This window comes from Tupaia chinensis, unplaced genomic scaffold (assembly GCF_000334495.1).
Source record: "Tupaia chinensis unplaced genomic scaffold, TupChi_1.0 Scaffold143894_1, whole genome shotgun sequence".
NCBI lineage: Eukaryota > Metazoa > Chordata > Mammalia > Scandentia > Tupaiidae > Tupaia > Tupaia belangeri.
In genome coordinates, this window is record NW_006203745.1 from 781,144 (window position 1) to 804,794 (window position 23,651).

Here is a 23,651-nt window from a genome sequence, read left to right on the forward strand (position 1 = left end):
GCCTCTGCGGCTCCCGGCTTTTCGGCAGAAAAGGTCCACTTCCCGCCGCTTCTAGCGCATTCGCAGTTCCGCTTGTGGTCCTGCACGCTCCTACAGGGTTACAGGACGTGGGGGCTGCGCCCGGAGAGTTCTGGCCCGGGTGGCTTGGTGTGTGCCTTCCCTCCTCTGCCAGGCGCCTTCCCTCTTCCTTTTCGTAAGATGAGAGCTGGGCGCGTCACTGTGCACGGTCCTCCACTGGGATCCTCCTTTGAAAACTGTTACCAGAGGGAACTTGCTGAGGATGGATCAGTGGCAGTCAGGACATCTCGAGGCCTCTGTTGACTATAATAAAAATAAATAAACAAACGAGGGATAAAATACACAAGTTACCCGTTTTTATTTCTCAATTTCGTTGAGGTTCTCCCGCCTCGGTTAAATTAAAGGAGAACGTTCTTGCTAGGCCTTTGCCGATTTCTTGGCTAATAGTTGCCCTTTCGGACATCTCATAGTTAATAAAGCTCGTAGTTATAGTCTGCTGACTATCAGAATACAATATGCGGAAGATAAGAAATGGTGGGTGTATTATTGTCATCGTGAAATGACAAGAATAACCTGTAGCTTTTACGCCAGTGTCAGACTGAAGGGATGCTTATAGTATCACGATATTGTCTGCAGTTGCCAATACTGTCAGATATACTTGGGGGGATATTATGTAATACAGACACCCTCACCCCTCCTTACTTGAAGAATTTTTTGTTGTCTTGTAGATTTTAATATTTTTTAAAATATTCTTGAAACATTCTAGGGAGGCAAAACTTTCTGAAAATTAAGTCATACCACTAAGTGACAGAACTGGTTAGACTGTGTACCTCTTACCATTTTTACTCAAGAGCTTTACCCACCAGACTGTCACCCCCTCACCAACACCCCCTTGCAAGGAAGACAGCAAGTAAAAATGTACTAGGAGTAAGATAATAGGAAACTATATAATAAGAAATTTTTGTTTATTTCATTGTAAAGCCAAAGCACTGTTTGTGGGTTTTTATTAGATAGTTGATCTCTTAGAACACATTCTCTTCTGGCTTGGTTTTTGTAATAGTTATCCATTTTGTTAGTTAGAAGCTGAAATTTGATGGTACCAATCAAAGTTTAGGAAAATACATGATTACATTTTAATCTCCTATGTTTACATATCCTTTAGGTTATTTATCAATACCAGGCCCAGGTTTTTGGATCGCAAGCCTGAATTTCATGCTATCACAATGTTTTTAGAATCTTATACGTGACATGTAGAGCTTCCCAAAGTGAAGAATGGCTTGCACTCGTGAACCAAGATAATATTGATCTCAGCTGTCATAGTGACTCAGGCCCAAATTCCCAGCTTGGTCTCTGCCTGGTAGCCAACTCTGCCTCCCAGTGTTCCCTACAAATAACATTTTTCTTTGTATGTCATTCTGTGAAGAAATTGGGACACACTGCTGTATATGATGTATAACTGTAATAAGTATACCTGTCACACCAGTATACTTAGCTTTTGTTTTTCTTATTTTTAAAATTCATTCATTTATCAGATATTTCTTGAGTATTTCCTTTATGCCTGCTGTAAGAGGCAGCAGGCAGCGTAGCGTGATAGTCAGGAGCTTTGCGACGGGCCTGCCAGTGACATGGTGGTTAAGGCAACTGGGTCCTACAGGGCCAACTTTGTAGTCTGCGTTCTGACTGCTCAGCTTGAAAGCATACTGAACGTAGGGACCAGCAGGTGGTGGTGTGATTAAAAGCCCTGGATTCTTACATGGCAACTGCAGTTTGAGTCCTGGATCTGGTGGCGCACCAGGTGCATGTGTGTGTCTGCTCGCAATCCCAGAAGAAGAGAAGGGATTGAGATGTGGCCATTCCCCTTTGGAGGGTGACTTCTCACTCCTCCCCCCTCTATGTCTCTTTCTGTCTCTCCAGCAAGCACACATCCCCTATGGCAAAAACCTTAAAAGAGAGAGAGAGAGAGAGAGAGAGAAAGAAAAGCATGCTGGATGCGTGTGCATGCATGCACAAAATCCAGAGAGGAGAATGGAGGAGAGAGGGTTGTGGCATGGCCATTCCCCCATCCCCCAGCAGGGATGCTTTCTCACTTTTCCCTTTTCTCTGTCTTTGTCTCTCTTCTTCAAGTGTGTTGCTCTCTAGAACAGATCTTAAACAAACAAAAAAAAGCTTGACTGGTTTCAGACCTTGGCTGTGCTATCTACCTGCTTTGTGACCTTGGACAAGTTATTTTAGTTCATCTCTCTCAGCCTCTTTTTTTTTTTTCTCTGTTCATTGTAGATGGCAACTGTACCTATCCTATATGATTATTGTAAGGATTAACTTAATTCATCCAATGCACTTAAAACTGTGTAGCACAGGGTTATCTATTACTGTTGAATACCAGGTATGGTTTTATGTATTAGAGTATAGTAATGAGTTTTTAGTGGGACCATACATTCTCCTGGTGGAGGGAGAAGAACAATAAGCAGTTAAAGATAAACAATTTGAAGAAAATACAGGTTAATGAGTTAGTGATCTAAGGATAAGGGGAGCTTTGTATTGATTGGTTGTTCAGGAATGATCTGCTTAATATTTGGGAAGCAATATTTTGATAGAGGCTTCAATGATAAGACAATTATCAGATCTGAAGGAAGAACATTCTAATCAGAGAGAAGATAGTAGTATAAAAACTCTGAAGACTTTTTGAGGAACAACAAACAGTGTGTCTTGAAGGTACTAAATAAAAGGGAGAGTGCTGGGAGTTCAAAGTAGAGAGATAATTAGGGAGACAGAGCCCATAGGCCTTTTTAAGCATGTTAAGGTGTTGCATTTTGGTTTTAAAAGTAAAGGAATCCCCTGAAGGGAATTCTAAGCCAGAGAATAATATCTGACTACATTTAAAATAAAGCTGTTTAAAATGCTCAGGCTGTTATAGGAAGAATAAACTGAAGAGGTAGGGTAATCGTGGAAATTGAGAAGCCTAACTAGTTAATGACATAGCCATTACACCACCTGCTAGTCCCCTAATTGAATTCAGGTTGAACATGGCTTGAGATTGCACTGATTCCGTAGTGACAAGTGATCAGATTTGAGATCACTTGTGAAGACAGAGCAGCAAGACTTAACAAATGTAGAAAGTGAGGGAAATGAGTTAAGCAAGAAAATCTTTAGGTTTTAGTCCTAGTCGAGTAAATGATGGTACCAGAAAATGAATTGAGAAACATCAGGGGAATTGAATTCTGTTTCAAGCTTGTTATGTTGTGATGCCAGTTAGACATTAGAATACAATCATTGTTTTGACAGTTGTGTAAGGAGGTAAAAGAAGATATCAAATATGCAAAAATCACTTTAGATACCAGTAATATATCGTAAATTCCACGAGGGTGAATGATTATATACAGAGAATATTAGGGACAAATTGGTAAACTATAGATCGATCTGAATATATGTAGCAATGATAACTCAATACTTGAGAATAAAATAGTTTATAATCTTACAATATACACAAGACAGAGAAAGTAGTCAGTGAGTTCAATTTTAGCATGTGTTAAAAATCTGAATAAAGTGATATATAATAAAATATATACTTGGTTTATAAAATTATTTAGTAATCAGTGAATTTGGTCTCATGTATAATTGAATGTTACATTGAAAATGTGACTATTTAATAACTGTACTTGTTCTTATAGCTTCTCTTTTTCTCTTTTCCAGTACAAATAAAAATTTGCCAATCATGTCAACAGAATCTGTGGAGATTGATGATGCATTATACAGGTAAGAATTTCCTAGAAACTGAAGCGTACCTTTCTTTTTTCATCATTCTCACGTACTTGAGTAGTCTATTTGAAGATACCATTAGATTTGTGCAGAATTTTGAATGCATATCCTTAGAGTTCTACTCCAGTTAGAGGTCTAGCCTTTGTGGCATAATCAATAGTATGCTGAACCATAGGCCTGGAAGCCACATGGCCAATTGCAGGTTCAGATCCCCAGTCCAGTTAACCTAAAGGATGCCAAGTGTGTATATATACTCAAGATTGTGGGGGACAGATCATGGTATGTCAAGACCATGTCAGGGGTGCTTCCTGCCACCCTCATCTTTCTAATGCGCACACATTTTCTATCATGAATTCATGAATAAGATAAAATTTTACAAAAAACTAGGGTTCCAGCAGTTTTAGGATTTTACTATAGTCTTAAGGTTTCTTTCTTTCTTTCTTTCTTTCTTTTTTTTTTTTTTTTTGTGTGTGTGGGGAGGATTTTTGGTATAGAGCATATGTGTTTGCCCAAGAGACAGAAAGCAAAAATCACCCTCCAGCGGGGGATGGCCACACTGCAGTCCCTTCTCTTCCATTCTCCTCCTGGGACGTTGGGCACTTATACACACGCACCTGGCTTGAGTTTGAAGCCACCAGGTCTGGGACTCGAACCACGGTCAGCCATTTGGGAGTCTAGCAATGTAAGCACTACGCCATCTATTTCCCAAGGTTTTAATAATATTTATTTAAACTTCAGTTGCTTTAAGTTTAGGCAATAGGACAAAGAAGGATTTTGCATTCTAGTATATATAATATGCCTCTCGTTTTTGGATAATAGTATACATTTATGTTTTTGACAGTGGTGCCTTATAAAACAATCCATTTTACTTTGGTTATATAGTAGCATCAAGAGAATATAATTACTGCAGTGCAATCTTATTAAAATACTATACGTTTGTAATTTTAGACTGTGGAAAAGTATTATCTGATTAAAGACCTATGATTTGACTAGAATTTAATTGAACCTTTTTTTTTTTTTTTTTTTAAGAGATAGGACAGAAAGAGAGATAGAAAGCAAGCAGTCAGCCCCTGGGGGATGGCCATGCTATAATACCTTCTCTTCCATTCTCCTCTTGAGATTTTAAAACACATGCCCGGCATCAGTTTTAAGCCACTGGGTCTGGGACTTGAACCACAGTTGACTACGTGGAAGTCCAATGACATAACTATTATGCCACCCACTCATCCCCTAATTGAACCTGTTTAATCATACTTCCATAAACTTTTCCATAAAATCAACATATTACTTTTTTTCTGTAATATAAGAAGAATTAATGGCCAACCCCATAACCTAGGGGTTAGGGAAACTAGATCCCATATGGCTGACTGTGGTTTGAATCCCAGCACTGGCATGTTAAAAATCATGCCAGGCACATGTGCATTCATGTCCCAAATCCTAACAAAATGGAGAAATGGAGAAGAAGGATTACAATGTGATTTCCTCTTACTGTTAGGGAGGGGGAGTGCTTTCTCTCTGTCTCTCTCTGGCAACCACTGTACCCTCTGGCAAATTAAAAGAAAGATTAAACAAAAAACATATGTTGCTGTTACTCTAAAAATTTATTTTATTAGTTGGAATTGTTTATTTGAAAGATAGCTTAGTATCAGTTTGAAAGTTTTTGCATTTCCTCATAATTATGAAGAGTTCATTTTATACAGGTAGAATTTGGAAGGATAGGCCCAATATGTATTCAGCTCTTCACTTTTTTATTTTTAATGTGGGATACAGAGTTATTAATGAGTACTTTATTAGGAATTGATATACAAAGGGTCTTCAAAGAAGTTTATGGAGAAGCATATTATGAAAAAACTGTTCTCATTATATTTTTAAAGTTTTTTTGTTTGTAATTTCTCAACAAGAGAGAGAGACAAAGATACAGTTTTGACACAGTTCTCACACCACAGTTCACTTCCAGTTTCAGCCATCCCAGATCATGGTCATTCACATGCATACATTTGGTCATTGGGACAGTCATGGTGTATTTTTGCATAGAAAAACATAGATAAATACATCATGACTTTCCCAGTGACCTAATACATCTAGCTTGCTCTGGGAGGTCCCAGGATGTGAACCAAGGACTTCTCCAGCCATGGCATCATTGTGGCTCTACTTCTCCCCTAATTTGATTTTTCCATGTATGTTTTGAAGTCTCTTCATATACCACCTGAGATACTGATTCCAAATTCTGTTTTGTCATATCCTCATGGAGTAAGAGGTAGAAAACCAGCACTTAACCTTTTTTATGTGAAAATTATTTTAAGTTTATTCATTTATTTCCTTCATGAAAGAGAAAGATAGACATTGTCCACAGTCTCAGTCTGCAATACTCCCTTCTAGCCTTCCCAGCCAGCAAGGATCATGGATGCAGAAGCCTGTTGCGTACAGTTAGACCAAAGAAGTAAACACCTATTTTTCATACAGCTCCAGCATTGTGGAGCTATGAGCTGCTGCTGCACCAACACAGCTGGGCCTAAAAATTATTGTACATATGGTCTTCTGGTTGTAAAATGTACTTCAGAAATCATTTTAAATTTGGACTTAAACTGTAATTATATTCTTAATGTCCTTTTGATCATATTCTTCATGGGGTAAAAGAACAGCAACTCTTTGAGATAGTATTAGCTGATTTTATTCATTTAGTCAAAATTCTTGCAAGTCTTTTTTCTGCTCTCTCAATCTTATAATGCTGATTAATAAATATAATTTTTTAAAGAATTATTTCCGTTTGTTATTTTTTTTTTTTCCTTTATTTGGGTGGAGAGAGAGAGAGAAAGGGAAAGTGAGAAAGCAAGCCACCAGGTCCAGGACTTGAACCATGGTTGGCCATGTGGGAATCCAGTGCCCTTATCCACCACACCACCTGCTGGCCCCAATAAATATAATTTTAAGACGATATATGGCTAAATTTTCCATTAACAGTGCCGTGTAAGTAAACTGAAGTTTGCTTGACCAAAATTATAGAATATGGCAGTTTAGCTGTTATATTCTGCTAACCACTATTTTCTTTCTGCTTTTATGAGTTTCACACTTGAGGACCTCATGTAAGTGGATTCATGACATAGTTGTCCTCCTGTCATTGGGTTATTTCACTCATAATGTCCTCAGGGTTCATCCACGTTGTGTGATATGAAAGGATTTCCTTGATTTTTAAAGAATGAATAATATTTCATTGAGTATATATAGCACATCTTTATTTTTTCATTGATGGACATTTAAATTGTCCTTTCTCTTGGCTATTGTAAATAACACTGCAGTGAACATGGGAGTGCAAATATTTCTTTGAGATTCTGTTTCCAGTTCTTTTGGAGGATGCCTAAAACTGGAATTGCTGGATTATATGGTAACTTCTAAATTTTTGCGGAACCTCCATATTGTTTTCCATAGCACGTGTACTTTTTCCATTTTTTTCCTTTGCCAGAGGTCATGAGCGCTTTCCAGAGAGACAGAGTGAGAATGACCCAGCTGTGAGAAATCATCATGCCATAATCCCTTCTCCTCCATTTCTCTCTCCTTTGGGGATTTCAGGTGCACACACACACACACCTGGTGTAATTTTCAAACCACTAAATCTGAGATTTGAACTGCAGGGTCTGACAAGTGGGATCTAGCTGCCCTGACCACTGTACCACCAGGTGGCCCAGGTCAAGGATTCAAAACTTATTGAGTTGGCCATGTAGGATCCAACCACCTTAATAACCATGTCACGGTTTAGCCTAGTTTTTGTACTTTTATCTGTTGAGTTTTTGGGAAAGTCATGATGTGGAAAGTGATGATAGTTTGCATTGAAAATTACATTATGACTTTCCTGATGACCTAGTACATGTTCATGTTGTTTATAACCATATTATGTCATGTCATTCATTATTTGCACATAAAAAAGAAAAAGACAAAGGTGAAAGACATTTTAACGTAGTTTTTATGGTTATGAATATAGAAAATAGAGTTCAAATTTCTCTAGCTAGTAGACCATAAAACTATTGTTTTTATTCTGTGTGCCAGTTTATTCCTTTTATTAAATCAGCAAATTGTTTTTGTGTGTCTGTGATGTGTCAGGCCTTGGCAGTCACTAGAGATACAGTACTATATAAAGGAAAGGCCCTGCCTATAGTACTTTGCATAGAAAAACACATCATGACTTTTCCTATGACTCAATATAATCTAAGAAAACTAGACAGTCCCTCCCATCAAATCTGGGGCACTTGTGTGTATGTCCAGCATGTTTCAGGCCCAGCAGACTGGAGAGTTGGACCGTGGACACCATGTAGGATCCAGCTTCTCTTGAGCAGCACATTGTTGCTCCACAGCAGAGCTGGCCCATGAGTTAACTCTCTTCATCTCTACGCATTGTGGCATAGTTAAGAATATGGATGCTAAAGTTAGACTGAGTTGAAACTTACCTACGCTACTTGGATTTGTTTTTTGTTTTTTTTGTTTTTTTTGTTTTTTTTTTTTTTGAGAGGTTTTTACTATAGAGCATGTGCGCTCACCAGAAAGAGAGACAGAAAGCGAGAAGTCACGCGCCGGGGGGATGGCTACTCCGCAATCCCTTCTCCTCCATCTTCCTCTTGGGATCTTGGGCACGTATGCACACACGCCAGGCCCAGGTCCGGAACTCAAACTGTGTTTGGCTACATGGGAGTTCAGCAATGTAGCCATTACGCCATCTGCTGGTCCCGCTATTTATAAGTTATTTTCTGTGTGCATAAGCTTTCCATCTGAAAATAGGAATAATAACAAAAATTACCTCACAAGACTTTTGTGAGGAATAAATGAGTTAGTATGAGTAAAATACTCAAAAAATGTGTGGTGCATAATAAAAGCTCACTGTTACCTATTGTTATTACATGTCAGGTCCTGTTCAGCTACTGGGATATAAGAATAGACAAATTTCCAGTTGTAGTGGGAGATTATTGAAATGTTGCTTTTGGTAATCAAGAGAATAAGCAGATGAAAAAGAACAGTTATAGATTAATCAGTGTAATTATTAAAATTTACTTAGTGCACATATAAAAAACATTGTATTTTTAACCGCTGTAGAATATGCATTCTTTTTAGGAACATATGAAATATTTGTAAAATTGGCCAAAGAAATTCTTAAAAATTAAAAAGTGAAATTATGCCTATACACAATGCATGTAAGCTAAACATCAACATAAAAGGTAACTTTCCTATAAAAATACTTTAGATTACTATATAAATCAAAGAATCATAATTAAAATTAGAAAACAATAAAGTGCTATTCAAAATTGGGGTACTCATTAACCTTTTATTTGAGTAAATTGGAGAATATCTGAAAATTAATGAATTTTTATTTCTGGTAATTAGAAAAAAAAGAAAATTCAAGAGTAGATTTATTAACCTTAGAAACAGTTCAGGAGCAATGTTCACAGGCAACCAAGGAGTAGCCCTGTAGCAGGCACTTCTAAAGATCAAGTCTGCTCAACAAGGATATGAAACTAGAGATTTTCATACTTTTCCAAAAGGAGAGTAAATTGGTACATCTACTTTGGAAAAGAGTGTGGCATTATCTAATAAAATTGAAGATGTACATACTCTTTGCCCCTACATTTTCTTTACTAGAGAAACAACACCAGGAGATATTTATAAGAATGCTTATAGCCTATTATTGATAACTGTCCAAAACTGTAGAGTAGCTGAATTATGGTATATGACAGCAGTAGAACATTATGGTACAATAGACTGCAACAGAAATTATGATTAATGTCCAGCTCTATGCTGGATATGAATAAATCTCATAAATATAATTTCATTCAAAGTAATCAAGACATAGAAAACATTCAAAGTGGTCCCATCTTTATAAAGTATAAAACAAGCAAGACTTGGATCCGCCAGTTGCATGGTGTGTAAGGCAGCTGCATTCCACATGGCCAGCCACATGGCAGTTCAGGTCCCAGATCCAGTGGCTTGAAAGACACTCTGTTTCATGTGCATTCGTGCCCAAAATCTCAAGAGGAGAAGGGATTGTGGTGTAATTATCCTCCTGGGATGTGCTTTCTCTCTCTCTATTTCCCTTTTTTTCTCTCTCTCTCTCCAGTGAGCACATGCACCCTATAGTAGATACAGGAAAAAAAAAAAAGAGAGAGAGAGAGAAAAAAACAGGCAAAACTTATCAGTAAGGGTACACAAGGGATTTAAGACTATGTAAGACACTGTTTCACGTATGCTGTCCTTAGGTGTTCAATAAATATTTGCTGAGTAAGTGGTTAGTTTTTACTTTCAAAAACATCTTGATTGCTGATTTAAAATAAAAGGGTAGGTTTTATTTTGTAGTGAACGAGGAAGAAAACAGAGACCTTGTGTTACAAAGTTTCATCTAGCTACACAGAAAATCCCTTTTCAGATTTTTATATTAAGTGTAAAAAGATGAAATGGAAATGAAATAAATACTAATTTTTTGAACACACGATAACCTTAAATGTGTATGCCTCAATTCCAAAAGTAAATATTCATAACTCTGGGAATTCAGAAATTGTTATTTATACTGAACTCCTCTTTCAAATAATTCTCATAAGAATTCATTGGAAATTACAGTATCTTCAAGAACTTGATATGGAATCAAGTTTCTTGATGTTTTTTCAGATAAATTCTTACTATTGATTTTACTAATATATGTGACTTTAAAATTGCCTATATATATTTTCTGAAATTCCCATTTTAATTCTACCTTGTGGCTTAGGATGCATAACTTAACAGGGTCTTTTATATTCTTTACCAGCTTTTATATTTAAAATAATATTTAAAACCTGCATAATTCTAAGTCATCTGAACTTTTAAGAAGAAAACCAATTTTTGACTCAGAAATCCTTTTTTTTTTTGGAGAGGTTTTTGCTATAAGGCGTGTGTGCTCGCTAGAAAGACAGAGACAGACAGAGATATAGAAAGCAAGAAATCACCCCCAGGGGGATGGCCACAGCCACACCTCAATCCCTTCTCCACCATTCTCCTCTCAGGATCTTGGGCACGCATGCGCACGTGCCTGGAGTGAGTTTAAACCACTGGGTCTGGGACTCGAACCACGGTCAGCTACATGGGAGTTCAGTGACATAACCATTATGCTAACTGCTGGTCTCAGAAATCCTGTTCTTAAAGATAAGATTTAAAGTAGAGATGGCAAACTTGTAAACCTGTAATGGCTGCTGAGCTAATAAGTGAAAGAAACTGGAAAGTATGGAACTGTAGTAAGTCTAGAGCATGTAATTCTTTCTAAGCAGGGTAACTCCTACTCAACTCCATCTGTCTTTTGTTTTGAGAGAATGTAGATAGTGGTGCCAGTTTTTCAAAATATGTCATATATTTGGCAATTAATTCAAATTTTTAAACACTGCAAATCATCCAAAACAAATCTGTTGGCAGTAGCTAGTTCCAGGGCTGTTTGCAAACAGCTTTAAGGATATATAACTTTGATGAATTAATTTTTGTCTTTCATTGTATTTTACATGTAGTCGACAGAGGTACGTTCTTGGAGACACAGCAATGCAGAAGATGGCCAAGTCCCATGTATTCTTGAGTGGTATGGGCGGTCTTGGTTTGGAAATTGGTAAGCAATATTTTTATTCATAATTTTATGTTTTACTTTCAAGCAACAGATTATTTAAGGAATAAAAAATCCCTTTGCATTTCCTATGAAGGACCCATATCTTGATCAGATTCAGTTTTTATTCTTTTGGCGAGACTGTTTAATAATACAGTTATATTTTTATTCAAGGAACCAATAATGACTCTCATTGCTTCTTTTATTTTTTTGAGATGTTAACGGCCGTTAATGGTCATTCTCTTTATCCTTTAATTTCTTATGACAATGCACATAAACATGTCTGGAAACATACATTAAAATTTTAGGAGTAGGAGTATCTTAAGGTGGTATAATTATGCAAAATTCTCTTTTTCCTTTTTGTAGATCTAGTTTCTAACTTTTTTTTTTTTTTTATAATAAGAAACTTGTATTTCTTGAACAGTAAAAAAGTTTAAATTGGACCAGCACCTGGTCTGGTAGTTAAGGCAACTAGATCTCATAAGACTAAGGCAACTAGATCTCATAAGACTGACCACACAGTTCAAGTCCCTGACTTGGCAACTTGCAAAACATACCCCACGTCCCTATAGGATAGAGAAATGGATGAAAAGGGATTGCAGCATGGCCATGCCACAAGGGGTTGCTTTCTCACACCTCCTTCCTCTATCCCCATCTCTATCCAGGGAACACGCACACCCTCTATCAAAAGTTTAAAAATAAAATTGAAATAAGTACATAAATAGCAGATGGCATAATGACTACGTTGCTGGACTCCCATATAGTCGACTGCTGTTCTAGTCCCACACCTGGTGGCTTAAACTCACTCCAGGTGCATGTGTGTGCGTGCCCAAGATCCCAAAAGGAGAATGGAGAAGGGACTGCGGCATGGCCATCCCCCCCCCCCTGGGTGGGGTGATTTCTTGCTTTCTATCTTTCTGTCTCTCTCTTTCTGGTGAGTGCATGCGCCTTATAGCAAAAACCTCTCCCTAAATTAATAAATAAGTCCATAAATAAAATCAAAAGTTAGAAATAACCAGTCAGAAATGTAACCAAACTCTGAGAAGACATTTCTAGTATGCATTCTTAATATTAAACTGTTCCTTTCTCATTTCCCTTTAAAGCAAAAAATCTTGTTCTTGCGGGGATTAAGGTAAGTGATTTATTGTTGTTAGTAAGAAAAATTGTTATGAATTTATTTGCTTAACTGTAGTGGTAATATTGTTTACACTTTGACTTAATTATTGTTTCTCCAGTTAATAGCAAAATTATTTTAATGCTCTACTTTACTTTTTATAAAAGACATATGGAAATTTCAAAATACACAAAGAATAGTTTAACAAAATCCCATGTACCCATCCCACAGTGTCATTACCCTCTCATGACACATTCATTTTATATTGGGGCGGGGGGTCTTCAGAAAGTTCATGAAAGATGTATATTATGACAAAAACTATACATGGACCTCTTTTTCATTTTTTTTTTTTGCATTTTTAAAAACCTATATGAATTTATTGTAACATGTCTGAGCAGAATATAGTTAAGGCACTAAAAAGAATAAGGTGTCAGTTTGAGAAGAGCCCCTCAGAGCCACATGAAGTCTGCTAACATTGAAGTAAGAACAGACATCAGATTTTTGGTGAAGCTTGGGTGCAAGCAAGTATGGTACAGTCATTGATGTTTTATGAAAAATTTATGTGGACAGTACTCCAAATAAGTCAGCAATTTACAAATGGATAATTCATTTTGAGAAGGAATAAAACGATGTCAAAGATGATACCCACGGTGGCAGACTATCCACATCATTTTGTAAGAGGAAAAAAATCAATCTATTGGGTCATCAGAAAGTACTGACATATTTTTGCATAGAAAAAAAATAGAAAAGTACTCCATGACTTTTTTGATGCCCCAATAGTCGGTGCCCTAATTGGAGAGGACTCACTATATTAGCAGCAGAAACAATACCTAACACATCTAATTTTGGTTCATTATATATAATTCTGACCAAAAAATTAAAGTTGAGTAAACTTTCTGCTAAACGGGAGCCAAAACAGTTGCATCCACACCAGCTGCAAACAAGAGCAGAACTTTCAGTGAAAATTTTATTTTATTTTATTTTATTTTATTTTATTTTGAGAGATTTTTGCTATAGGGTATGTACACTCACCAGACAGAGGGAGACAGAAGGCGAGAAATCACCCCCCCACCCCCACGGGGGGGATGGCCACGCCGCAATCCTTTCTCCATTCTTCTCTTGGGATTTTGGGCACGCATGCACATGCACCCAGCGTGTTTTAAGCCACCTGGTCTGGGACTCGAACCACAGTCGACTACATGGGAGTCCAGCGACATAGCCATTAAGCTAACTGCTGGTCCCCAGTGAATATTTTAGACCAATGGGATCAAAATCCTGAAGCATTTCCTTAACTGTAACAGGAGATAACACACCATTACAATCCTGAAGACAAAGCACAATCAAAGCAATGGTTATCAAGAGCTAGAAATATTCTAGTCAAAGAAAACACAGACTGGTCAAGTGCAAAAATATGGTAACTGTTTTTTTGGGGTGCCAAAGGCATTTTGCTTTGGCCCTCATTCTGGAGGGCCAAAGAACAATAACATTTTATTATGAGGCTGTTTGAGGAAGTTAGCAGAAGCTTCAGCAGAAAATGCCTAGGAAAACCTCGTCAGATAATCCTTCTACACCATGAAGATGTTCCTGTTCATTCCTCTTATCAAGCAAGGGCAACTTTGGATTTTTTTTTTTTTTGGAGAGGTTTTTTTTCTTGCTATAGGGCGCGTGCACTCTCCAGACAGACAGAGAGAGATAGAAAGCAAGAAATCATCCCCCGAGGGGGGATGGCCATGCCACAGTCCTTTCTCTATTTGCCTCTTGGGATCTTGGGCACACATGCACACGCGCCCAGCGTGAGTTTAAGCCACCAGGTCTGGGACTCGAACCGTGGTTGACTACATGGGAGTCCAGCGAAATAGCCATTACACTAAGTGCTGGTCCCCAATTTTTTTTTTTTTTGGGGGGTTTTTTGCTATAGGGCAAATGCGCTCGCCAGAAAGACAGAGACAGAGAGACAGAAAGTGAGAAATCACCCTCTAAGGGGTGTATGGCCACTCCGCAGTCCCTTCTCTTCCATTCTCCTCTCCCGGCATGAGTTTAAGCCGCTGGGTTCGGGTCTCAAACTGCGGTTGACTACATTGGAGTCCAGCGACATAGCCATTAGGCCAACTGCTGGTCTCTTAGAATGGTTTTGATAGGAAATCATTAGGTATACACCTTCCTTCTGACTTCTTTTTGTTTCCCAGTCTTAAAAAAGAAAAATCTTTAAAGGGCACCAATTTTTCTTTAGTTAATAGTGTAAAAAGTGCAGCCTTGATAGGGTTAAATTCCCAGGACCCTCAGTTCTTTATAAGTGAATTAAAAGCTAGTATCATTATCATCACTTACAAAAATGAAGCTAATGTTGAGAAAAAAAGCTAATATTTTTCATTTTATCTTTCAATTTTAATTTTCCATAAGCTTTGTAAAGTGCCCTTGTATATCTCATTTCCTCCTGTCCCCAACTGCCAATTATTTTGATGTAAATCTCAGATATGTCCATATTATTCTTAAATGTTATTTAATATGTATGTTTAAAAATAAGTGTGTCTTTTAAAAACAATACCATTTTCACACCTAAAAATGTAACATTTTTTACATAAAACAATTGACTCCTAAATTTAGTAGCTTAAATAGCAACATTTATTATCTCACTTTCTGAGTGTTACGATTCTGGCGTGACTTACCTGTTATTTTTTCAGTCTCTCTTCACAAGGCTACAGTCAGTCTTCATGAGAGTAGGCTGAGAAAAGGTCTGTTCCCAAAGCTTTTTCACATGGTCATTGATAGGATTCACTTCTTCATGGTTTTTTTTTTTGTTATTTTTTTTTGAGAGAGAGATTTTCACTGTAGGGCACGTGCGCTCGCCAGACAGACAAAGAGAGACATAGAGACAGAAAGCGAGAAATCACCCCTCAGGGGGGATGGTCACGCCGCAATCCCTTTTCCTCCATTCTCCTCTCAGGATCTTGGGCACGCACGCACACGCGCCAGGCGTGAGTTTTAAGTCACCGGGTCCGGGACACGAACCGCGGTCGACTACGTGGGAGTCCAGCGACACAGCCATTATGCTAACTGCTGGTTCCTTCATGGGTTGTTGAACTAAGGACCTCAGTTTCTCCCTTGCTGTTAACCAGAGGTCATCCTGAGTTCCTTGCTATGTGACTTTTTCCATAGGACAACTCATGGTATGGCAACTTGCTTCATCAGAGTAAGCAAGCAGTTCACAGCTTTTCGTAACCTAATCCCAGAAGTAGGTCTAGCCCACATCAAGGGGAGGGAATTATACAAAGGCCTGAATACCAGGAGATAGGAAGCATTGGGCCATCTTCACAATCAAATATCTACCTAACAGTCATCACATATCTGGAGTTTAAATTTTTCCAGTTGTGTTAAGGAACTTTTTTTAAAGCTTGTGTTGTTGTAATCTGCATCCAAGTAAAATCTATATACTGTACTTGGTTTCTTACAATCTACAGGTCTCCCTTCCCTGATATTTTTTTTCCTTGCAGTTTATTTGTTGAAAACAGTCATTTATCACATATACCTCTGTCTCTGCTTTTCTTCAAAGTAGTAATTACATCTAGATAATCAGATTCTTTGGCAAGGCAATGGGCAATAATGTATACTCCCATCAGTGGCAACAGTGATACTCTGTCATTTCCTTCCTCATCCGCTGGCTGACATATATTTTAGAAAGTTTTTCATTCATCACTTACTTGGTTTCACAAAAGTACAGATTTCATGTGTACAAACTATAGGATAATAGCTCAGTTGTTCCTCTATTTACGAGTTTTAAAAATGAGTGGTTTCCAGTACAGCAGATGGCGTGGTAGTTAGGGTGCTGGACTGCCACGTAGTTGACCATAGTTTAAGTCCTGGACCTGGCAACTTACTTTCTCACTTTCCCCTTCTCTCTGTCTCTGGTGAGCACACATGCCCTATAGCAAATTAATAATAACGATGATGATAAAATTAATTTTAAAAAAATAAATATTATCAGTGATTTCCTGTCATCCTCTCAACAACCAGTAAATTTGTATGTGTGTGCACATTATAATAAGCTCATGGATTTAAGCATATTTGATGTGTTTTGATTCATTGTATTTGTTATTTTCATTAGTGCTCAGATTGTTTCATCTTTAGCATCCTCTTCTCGATTTTGATTCTTTTGACACAACTCCAGTAGTCTTTTTTTTACTATTCATAAAATCTTTTTGGTGGACAGAGCTAGGGTATTTATAATGAGTAAAGAATGAATTTGTCTTACTTATAAAATGTCTAATTCACATTTTTGGATTATAAGATGGTTATTTCCTTAATTTACATTTGTATCTCTTTTCTCTTACTGTAAGAGTCTTGATTCCTAATGGCACTAACTTATTTACTTATTTGTTTTATCCAAGATTATAAAATTTACCTACAAAAATTAACTTCAGAATACTAATTCCAGTATCAGTAACAATATATTATTGAAAACAATTTAAGTTTTTTTTTTTTTTTTGGAGAGGTTTGTGCTATAGGGCGTGTGCGCTCACCACACAGACAGAGAGAGACAGAGAGACAGAAAGCGAGAAATCACCCCCCAGGGGGGATGGCCACACCGCAATCCCTTCTCTTCCATTCTCCTCTCGGGATCTTGGGCATGCACGCACACGCACCCGGTGTGAGTTTAAGCCACCGGATCCAGGACTCAAACCACGGTCGACTACGTGGGAGTCCAGCCATATAGCCATTACACTAACTGCTGGTCCCAATTTAAGTTTTTTAATACTTTTTAAAGTCTTACCTAGATTAACTGCTTTTTATAAGGTTATTGTAAATAATTTCTCTGGTAGTTAAGTCTAACTTCCCTCTATCCTATTCCAACGTTCACTTATTAGGCCACTCAATTTTCTATTTGGTTTGTTCATCTGTTTTTAAATATAGGCAAATGCGCACACACACATGTTTATCTGTTTATGTGTGCGTACATGTATTTATATCCTCCTCCCTTTCGTAAGGTGTTTTACTTTTCTCCACCTTGCTTTTTATCACTTAACAGCACATCCTGGAGATGACTCTATTTCATATATATGATACTTCTTTCCATTGAAGTTGGTTGAGCCACTTCACATTCCCATCAGTAATGTAGGAGAGTGGCTGATTCACCTCACCAATAGAATATGTTGTCAACTTTTGAATTTATGCCAGTCTTATGAGTGAGAAAAGATACTTCATTCCTAAGCAAGGCTGAAGATCTTTACATATTTTCAATAGCTATATACATGTCTTTTTCAGTATATTCCTTGTTTATGTATCCTCTCTTTTTCTATGTTTGTGGCCTATGATAAAAGTTACAAGAATTTTTCCTTCTAGTTTGTTAATTATCTTTCTTACTTAGAATATGTAGTATTTTTAAGTATTCGCTTATATAATTTTTTGGATTATTTTATGTTGATTTTATAATATACTACCCTTTTTAAATTTAAATTTTCTTGCTATTTAGAATAGTTTTTCCATCAATTTTGTGGTACTTCCAGATATAAATAGTCATATCAACTACATACAAATCTAGTTTTATATTTTCTTCTTATGCCTGTAATTACTTTTTATTTTCTCATTGTATAGAGTAGTACTTCCAAAACAGTATAAGTAGTTCTAGAGATAATTAGCATTCTTGTTTTATTCCTCACTTAAATAGTTATATTTCTCTTTTTTTGAAGGCACTCACAATTCACGATACAGAAAGATGCCAAGCATGGGATCTAGGAACTAACTTCTTCCTCTGTGAAGATGATGTTGTTAATATGAGAAATAGGTGAAGATACTTTGATGTATTATGAAGAGTTTTTTTTTTTTCTCTCAATTCCTTAGTGTCCTTTATCTAGAACAACAGTTCAGTTATGATTGTTTAACTTATTACCATAAATTCATACTACTGCAGATAAGTAAGTATTGGTATATATTTATTCAGGTATTTGTATTTCTCAAATTTTTTTATACATTTACACTACTACCTAGAAATGAATTTCTTTGAGATTATTAAAAGAAGTCTTTAGTAATTCTCAATCACTAAGAGACAGAGATCTTGAAACTTGGAAATATAATGGTATACTTAGAGATTGTATGGTTTAAGATCGAATACAATAGTTCAGCTGAAAATTGTACAGTTACCTGTAAAGAGAAATAAGTCCTGGGTTTCTTTCTTCTGTTATTAATTAAGTTCCTATTGATATTTTATAACATATCAAGTTCCTCTGATATTGATAGTGTTCAGCTTTAAGAGATTGACTATACCAAACAAAGTAATAGTAAAGAGTTTTTTTTTTTTTTTAGGGCTGAAGCTGTACTTCATCATATTGCAGAACTAAATCCATACGTTCATGTCACATCGTCTTCTGTTCCTCTCAATGAAACCACAGATCTCTCCTTCTTAGATAAATATCAGGTTTGTATGACATGTTCTTGACAGATTCCAAAGCAAATTGTTAAGTTTACTGTGGTATAACTAATTTAGCCTAGTGCGTGGAAGAGCAGAACAAAAATTATCAAAATAGAAGACTCCTATTAGAATAATATTTTTCAAATGCTGCAATTTAGCTAAGAGATCTAAGAACTAATAACAAAGCAATTATATTACTTAGCTATCTTCCCAGTAACATGCATTAAAAATTACTCAAAACGCAGTGGTTTATAGCAACATGCATTTATTTCTTCCTCATGCATCTGCATGTCCTGGGCTTCAGCTGCTTGAGGCTGAATCAGCTTGGATTGAACTCTAGAGTATGGGTTCTGCAACCATTTGTCTCTATTCTGAGACCAGAAGGGTACCAGATCATGTTCTCACAGCAATAGCAGAAATACAAAAGGACAAGTCTGGCCACCCAAGCAAATTTCAAACCTCGGTTTATGTTATTTTCATTATTATCCCATTGGCCAAACAGGTCACATTATCAAGCCCAAAGTCAAGGAGCAGGAAAGTGACTCTGTTCTTTCTGTAGCAGTGGGCAAACAGTCCAGTTACAGGGAAGAAAAATATATGGATTAATAAGTCAACGTACCATAGACTACAGTTTGTTAAATAGCAGCCATAAAAATTCTCAGCACTTGTGATGTACTAAAAGTGACTAGGTTGACCTTGATTTTTTTTGTATGTGTGATTAAATTATATTATTACATCTCCAATTTGGATTGGATAACTTAAATCCATCTTGGTCAAAACACTTGGAATTTGTCAAGCAGATTTTCTTTTAAATGACTACCTGAGCTCAGTGTAATAAAAGGGAGATGCTCAAGGGCAAAAAAAAAAAAAAGGTTGGGGGGGATAGCTAATGGGAGACTAGTGAACTATTGTCTGTGGTCAGTATCAGCGACAGAGGTTGCTGTCACAGTAACTGAGGTTCTTGGGGAACAGAAACAGAAGATACACACTTAGGTCAACATAAAATAGAGAAATGGAATTGAGAATTGAGACACCTTCCCCATTATAAAGCTGGAACCTAAGGGAGCTATACCCTCTGTGAGAGTGGATGAGAAGAACCTTTGCCCATCAGAACAAGAAGCTTGTTTTGTTTCCTTTTGAGCTCTGGATGAAAAATAGAGATCTACTCTGGGTCCTCATACAAGTCTGGAGATCAACTTTATAATCCTTGAAATTCAGAAATTCACAATTTGAGAAGTCCAGAAATTCCCAACCTGAGAACCTAATATAAGAAGTAATTTTACTGGGACCAGCAGTTGGCGTAATGGCTATGTCGCTGGACTCCCATGTAGTTGACTGCAGTTCGAATCCCAGACCAGGTGGCTTAAACTCATGCCGGGCGTGTGTGTGTGTGCATGCCAAAGATCCCAAGAGGAGAATGGAAGAGAAGTGATTGTGGCGTGGCCATCCTCCTGGGGGGTGATTTCTCATGATCTGTCTCTCTGTCTTTCTGGCGAGTGTATGCGCCCTATAGCAAAAACCTCTCCAAAAAAAAGTAATTTTACTATAAAAAGTAATTTTATAGTACCCAAGAATGCCAAACAGATATAGTACTGAACAAACCTAAAGAAAAATATCATCACCTAAGCCATACTGTATTCCAATGTGTAAAGTGTCTTTAAGGATGAGTTCACAATCCAAAATAAAAAGAAAAAAGAAATTCAAAAATGATGAAGCAGATATAACGAACTAGAATTAAGTCTCCAAGAAGTTCAGAGAATAGAATTACTGCAAAGAGACTATAAAAATATAAATGTTCAAACCTGGTAAATCTTGAAAGAAAGAATTAAATATATAATATAAAAACACTATTGTAAAACACTGTTGTAAAAGACTAAGCAGGTGTGATAAAGATTCAAAGACTAGGCAGATATGATAAAGAACCAAGGCAAACTTCTAAAAATCAAAATATAGTTTACTATGTCGCTGGACTCCCATGTAGTTGACTGCAGTTCGAATCCCAGACCAGGTGGCTTAAACTCATGCCGGGCGTGTGTGTGTGTGCATGCCAAAGATCCCAAGAGGAAAATGGAAGAGAAGTGATTGTGGCGTGGCCATCCTCCTGGGGGGTGATTTCTCATGATCTGTCTCTCTGTCTTTCTGGCGAGTGTATGCGCCCTATAGCAAAAACCTCTCCAAAAAAAAGTAATTTTACTATAAAAAGTAATTTTATAGTACCCAAGAATGCCAAACAGATAAAGTACTGAACAAACCTAAAGAAAAATATCATCACCTAAGCCATACTGTATTCCAATGTGTAAAGTGTCTTTAAGGATGAGTTCACAATCCAAAATAAAAAGAAAAAAGAAATTCAAAAATGATGAAGCAGATATAACGAACTAGAATTAAGTCTCCAAGAAGTTCAGAGAATAGAATTACTGCAAAGAGACTATAAAAATATAAATGTTCAAACCTGGTAAATCTTGAAAGAAAGAATTAAATATATAATATAAAAACACTATTGTAAAACACTGTTGTAAAAGACTAAGCAGGTGTGATAAAGATTCAAAGACTAGGCAGATATGATAAAGAACCAAGGCAAACTTCTAAAAATCAAAATATAGTTTAAAAAATTAAAATATAGATTAAACGGATAGATTCAGATAGAATAAGCATAGTGAATTGAAAGGTAGATCTAAGGAAATTACTGAGATAGCATCTCAAAGAAATAAAAGAAAAAATGAATGAGAATTTGAATTATAAGGTCCTGTTGATGAGCTTGGATTTCTAGAAAGGAGCATTAGAAAAAGGCAGTATTCAGATAAATTATAACTGACAATTTTCCAGCACTAATAAAATGTAAATCCTCAGATTCAGTGTATCTTGGGTCTAGTGTTAAATTGTGTATTTTTGATAAGTTAGCCTATTAGACTGTTTTATTGATACTGGCAAAAGATAAAGATTCCTGGTTCAGAGACTTTTACTTAGGGTATTAGCAGAAAGTAAGGCATTACTAGGTATTCTTTTGTCCCCCTAAAACCACAAGTATATTGTAGAGGAGTCACTGGGTACCTGCACATAGAATGGTTTGCTTTAGAGGAGAACACTGAGCTTGGGGAACCTGCTCTTTTTTGCAAGCAGTAAATATGTCTTTTTCTTTCTCCCTCAAGGAGATTTCACCCCATCCTCAAATTTTTATTGATACACAGCAAATATAATCCTGAAGAATGACCCTGAATGAAAAGTAGTCAGGGCCTTGGGTTTATGTCATACCCAGTGAGAGATAAAAAGAGGAGGAGACCCGTGAAGGAATTTCTTTTCTACACCATATTCTAAGTAAAATAAAACTAAATGCATACCTGGACATGTAATAATAGAAGTAAATTATCCAATTCATGGAGACCAACAGCAAGAAAGCTCTGGACTGAGAGCCTGTTTCTGCTTATGGTACTTTGTAGACAAATTATTTTAACATATTTGACCTCTGTGAGTCTAAGGTACTTAGAAAATCTGATTTAAAAACCTCTCTAATTATCTTACAAGATGATCATGAAAAGCTAGCATAAGCATTGAAAATTATCATCTATCTTAAATAATAAAATCTAGTAGTTTTTGTAATGACATTGTAAGGGAGATTTATTATGTAACACATCTGTTGAATTTCAGAATTAAAATTTTAAAAAATTAAGCTAATTAATGTATCTCTTAAAAATGTAGTTGGTGGATGGGACCAGCAATTAGTGTAATGGCTATGTCATTGGACTCCCATGTCATCAACTGTGGTTCGAGTCCCAGACCTGGCGGCTTAAACTCACACCGGGCACATGTGTGTGCATACCCAAGATCCCAAGAGGACAGTGGAGGAAAGGGGATTGCGGCGTGGCCATCCCCCCTGGGGGGTGATTTCTCACTTTCTGTCTGTCTCTGTTTTTCTAGCAGGCACACGCACCCTATAGCAAAAACCTCTCCTAAAAAAATAAAATAGTTGTTGGGACCAATAGTTGGCGTAATGTTTACATCGCTGGTTTCCCACGTAGTTGACTACAGTTCAAGTCCTGATCCTGGCGACATAAAACTCATGCTGGACGCGTGTGCACACATGCCCAGAGTCCCAAGAAGAGCATAGAAACCAAAGGATTGCGGTGTAGCCATCCCTCCTGAGGGGTGATTTCTCGCGTTCTTTCTCTCTGTGTCTCTGGCATGTGCACGTGTCCTATAGCAAAAACCTCTCCTTAAAAACAAATAATGTAGTCACCCTTTGAAGCTAGCATGAAAATATTTTGATGGTTAGTTTAGTATTTCTATGCTACTAACAGGTAAACCAGATGCTTAGCCATTTGGAACACTAAATACCACATAGAGTTTAAGGTTTGTTTCTAATTGTAAAGCCTATAATGGTCATTGAATTTAATGTTGGCCAGTTTTTCCCCATGTTTTTACTTTAGCAAATCTATACTTCTAATGATCTTAACCTTAGAAGGGAATAAAATAGAGTAGTAATTTCTTATGAGAATAACAATGTATCTTTAGCACAATGCAAACTGACATGCCTCTGATTTAAAAGTTGTATATTAAAATAATTGTGCATTTTTTTCTGTTCTTAAATTTCTCATTCTCAACAGTGTGTAGTAGTGACTGAGATGAAACTTCCTTTGCAGAAGAAGATCAATGAGTTTTGCCATTCTCAAAGTCCTCCAATTAAGGTAGTAATAATATTATATTTTTAAAAGAATTATTTTATTTAACTGTATTTATTATTTGTTTGCTTATAATTTGACAAGAGAGGG

General features: G+C 36.8%; 1 protein-coding gene across 1 annotated transcript in view; it reads left to right on the forward strand.

Annotated features, from left to right (window-relative positions):
• The window catches only part of UBA6 (ubiquitin like modifier activating enzyme 6), an 84,285-nt gene that overhangs the window by 388 nt on the left and 60,246 nt on the right, over positions 1 to 23,651 (forward strand). Inside the window, exons 2-7 of the mRNA XM_006165321.3 lie at positions 3,709 to 3,771; positions 11,280 to 11,374; positions 12,472 to 12,500; positions 18,167 to 18,261; positions 18,780 to 18,891; positions 23,487 to 23,567. Coding sequence (XP_006165383.1) covers positions 3,709 to 3,771; positions 11,280 to 11,374; positions 12,472 to 12,500; positions 18,167 to 18,261; positions 18,780 to 18,891; positions 23,487 to 23,567 — 475 coding nt within the window. The remainder of the gene's footprint in view (positions 1 to 3,708; positions 3,772 to 11,279; positions 11,375 to 12,471; positions 12,501 to 18,166; positions 18,262 to 18,779; positions 18,892 to 23,486; positions 23,568 to 23,651) is intronic.